The 3,906-nt window shown below is 38.2% G+C and overlaps 1 protein-coding gene across 1 annotated transcript in view; it reads left to right on the forward strand.

The window, feature by feature from the left end:
- Positions 1-3,695, forward strand: part of LOC108754376 — a 10,282-nt gene extending 6,587 nt beyond the window's left edge. Inside the window, exon 2 of the mRNA XM_018496629.1 lies at positions 3,615-3,695. Coding sequence (XP_018352131.1) covers positions 3,615-3,695 — 81 coding nt within the window. The remainder of the gene's footprint in view (positions 1-3,614) is intronic.
- Positions 3,696-3,906: the final 211 nt, after the last annotated feature.

A 3,906-nucleotide genomic window follows, 5' to 3' on the forward strand; every position in this document is an offset into this window, starting at 1 on the left:
TAAAATAAACAAAGTGAACAGCGAAAAAGAGTCGACACATAATACATTTAATTAAAGATAATAGTCACAAATACATAAAATAAGAAGTAGAACGGCGTATATTAATATATAAAACAAACAAGTTTCGGCTGCTGGATTGAGCCCTCCTCAGATGTAAAATAAATGATGAATATAATAAAAGTAATAAAAGACTACATAAAAAAATAAATAATAAATAAATAAAGTTCAGTGTCGCAACATTTTTAACGCGCGGAAATCAGCAATTATGATGGATCTCGACGTAGCCTAATGTTGTATATGCGATGGGGCAGTCAAAACGATGTTAAGATACATAGTCAAATGCTAACTGAAAAATCGGAAAAGGAAGGGAACTCATAAGAAACAAGCAAACTTAAAAACTTAAAAACTAGACACGCCGCAGTTAAGAAGCAAAGTGCTCACTCACCAATGCACCCGAACAAGCAAATGAGAACCACTGTATAACAGGTGTAAAAACGCACGGCGATGATAGGGTTGTAATCGTCGAAGTCGGACAGATGTCAATGTCGCACATGACACCGACCGCTCGCTAAAACGGAACGTGACACACTGAGAGAGGAGACGGGTTGACAGGATCGAGAGTCAGACTTTGTTTATAAATGTCAGATATGCCTTATTAAGATCTTCGGTGTCCGTAAATTAAGACTGTTCCTATGTTTTTTAATACGTAGCATCTCCGAAATCAAACGCTTTCTATACGAAGGCTCTTCGTCTAATATCAGAACATTGTCCCATTGGAAATCGTGATTGTGACGCAACCTATGATCGGTGATGACAGAGCGGGCAGAAGCTTTACATATGTCTAATATGATTACGATGTTCGGCAATCCTGGTTTTTAATTGCCTGCCCGTCTGTCCAACATAAGAAGCATCACAATCATTGCACAAAATTTTATAAACAACATTGCTTTTCGATGTACTATAAAAAAAATGTTTTAAACAAAAGTTGTACGATTTCAAGAGTACTTTAAAGTTATAAAGAAAAAAGAATTTTTTTTTATTTAACAAAATATCACTATCATCCGTAATTTTCTTAAACTTTCAATTTTTTTTTAACAAAGTAAAGATTATTTTTTTACAAATTCAACCATGTGTAATAAAGTTACATTACGACATATCATTTCCGAGAATTAATTATTAATGCTTTGATATATACGCTATCCATATATAAGTAATTGTTAGGAACGATAAAATACATAAATCAACAAATAAGAAAATTCACATGATTGATATTTGTAACATTACAAATTATAACTAATGTTAAGAGTCATAATATTATTAATTTTTATTATTTCTCCTTAAAGTGAGTAAAACTTTTTTATTTATCTCTGTACATTATTTCCTTATAATATATATCTTAAAATTATTCTCTTAAATTATTTTCAGTTTTACGCTTTAATATCTACTTGTCACGGAGACGGCGCCCCCGTAGAGTGTATTGTGCAATCTATGTATATCATCAACAACACACTCATATATTATACTATACAACCAATAATATCGTGTAACGAAAATTTGCTGTCACCTTTATTCATTGTGTGGCGACAATTATCGCCACGATTATATATATAAGACAAAAATGCATTGTATTTTAAAGAAAGGCACGCATACTGTTTTTCGCACAGATCGTTTACGAACGCGGATAATATTGCTTGAACACACAGTATTTCGGTGAAACAATAGAGGCATTTAAATGCCTCTGCTGTTTCTTGTGACAGGTCACGAATTTCCTTCTGTGTATCGTGCCGAGAATGACGAAGAAATGCACGTACAAATAATAACGAGAAATTATTAATTATTATCTTCCGCGGGTTAAATGGTTTATTTTTTTAAAATATGAATATGAGGATCTAAGAGAAACGACCTGCGGAAATAATATTGTGAGACGAAAAAGGTTCGAGAAGGTTCGAGAAAGTTGACAAAACATCGAGCGTTTTGGCGAGAGACAGAAAGATTCGACTGTGAAACTCTGAAGAGACAGGACGGCTGTACAGAGTAAGGAAAATAAAACAGACTTGAGAAGAGAGCTTCGAGTCGTTGCATTGTAGGGGAGACTGGGGCTAATAGACTCATTTTTCGGTTTCGAATTTTTACAGACGAAATTAAAAGACTTATTGAAAAAATGAATTCTACACCAGTTACTATATACATTTGACTATCTAATAATATTTTAATAATAAAGGGAAACTGATAACTAATATGAAAAAAATGCATTTTTCTAATGCGTTCCATCTGATTTAACTAACCCCGGGACCGGGGTAATCCCCACATAAACAAAAAAACTCTGTTGGATTTTATTAACTAAGAACTATCTAAACTTACTATCTAAACAGAAATCACAAATCTTAGACTATTATATACGATTGTAAAACAAAAATTTTAAGAATAAGAATATTTACTTAGGTGTACGATTTTTTAAAATTGTGGCATAATTTCTATCATAGATATGTTGTCAACAAGATGTTACGGTAGACTGAGCGGCAGTCGCTGCTGCGTGCTTAGACACGTTTACGCATGTTTCGCGTGTTTTGTTTTTAATGTAGCCTCGATTATTCTACTTACTCTTATAGTCAACTGACCCCGATCTCCCCTACATATCACCGCTACAGATATGAATCCTCGCCTAAAATCCTCGAACTCCTTTACACGCGCAACGGACACTAAAGTGATTCTTCCGACGTGATTAAAAGAGAATCAATCTTGTTTTATTTTATTGGCGAGTTTGAAATTTTCTTTTACAGTAGATTGCGAGTTCCAAGCCGCTGAAATAACCGTTGACGTTACGAAATTTGGATATGCGTTAACTGCAATTGGGCCGCGTTATATAGCCGAGGTCCGCGATATAATTATGAATCCGCCCGCGGAGCGTCCATATGAAATATTAAAAGCAGAGCTCATAAAACATTTGACCTTATCACAAGAGCATAAGACTTTTACTTGAGCACGAAGAAATCGGTGATAGAAAATCATCGTAGCTTTTGTGACATCTTCGTAGTCTCGCGAGGATCAGGTCATCGGGGATTAGGTTTTGAGAACAATCTGGTTAAGCCGGCTGCCGGCATACATTCAGCCGCATTTGGCTGGTTACCCGGACGGCGGATACAGTCGATCAATTCGCGGACGCGATCGTGGAGGCCACCCGCGCACCGGCTTTTCAAATTGCTGAGGTTACACGGGCAATGCAATTCAAGGTGCAAACGATGCAGCTTCAGTCGAAGCGTAGTTAGAAGTAAGGTTGGCACAGTTGCGACTGTCCCTGCAGCAGGAGATGGCGGAGCGATTGACGGCTCTCCGAAGATCGATCGAGGCGATCGACGCGGATCGGCCTCGCCGGGACCACGACGGTGATCGGGGGCGGATGCACTTCGCGTGATTGTAGTCACCCGGCAAATGGGTTTTGCTGGTACCACTGACGTTTTGGATCAGATGTCCATAAGCGCGTACCACTCTGCTCGACGCAACAGCAGAAAAATGCGACGGTCAATAGCTAATGGCGGCAAACGATACAGGCCATTTGACGCGCCATCTTTTTGTGATGGACGATGCGACAAAGACCTTATTTTTAATGAACACAGGAGCGCGGATCTTTGAGTGTACCCGCGGAAGATGGTCTGCTGGTCACGTCAGAGATCGACCTACAAATTTTCGGCGGCTAACAGCTCGACAATAAACACATACGGCATCGAGACAATGACTTTGAACTTCGGATTGCGGCGCGCATTTACGTGGCGGTTTGTTATAACGGATGTATCAAGGTCAATTATCAGTGCCGATTTTTTGTCTTATTATGGTCTTTTCGTGGAATTACGGAACTCTCGTCTCGCATCGACTAGATCACAAGTTTATCCTTTCCGGGGCGCTGTTTGC

This window comes from Trachymyrmex septentrionalis, unplaced genomic scaffold (genome assembly GCF_001594115.1).
Source record: "Trachymyrmex septentrionalis isolate Tsep2-gDNA-1 unplaced genomic scaffold, Tsep1.0 scaffold797, whole genome shotgun sequence".
Lineage (NCBI taxonomy): Eukaryota > Metazoa > Arthropoda > Insecta > Hymenoptera > Formicidae > Trachymyrmex > Trachymyrmex septentrionalis.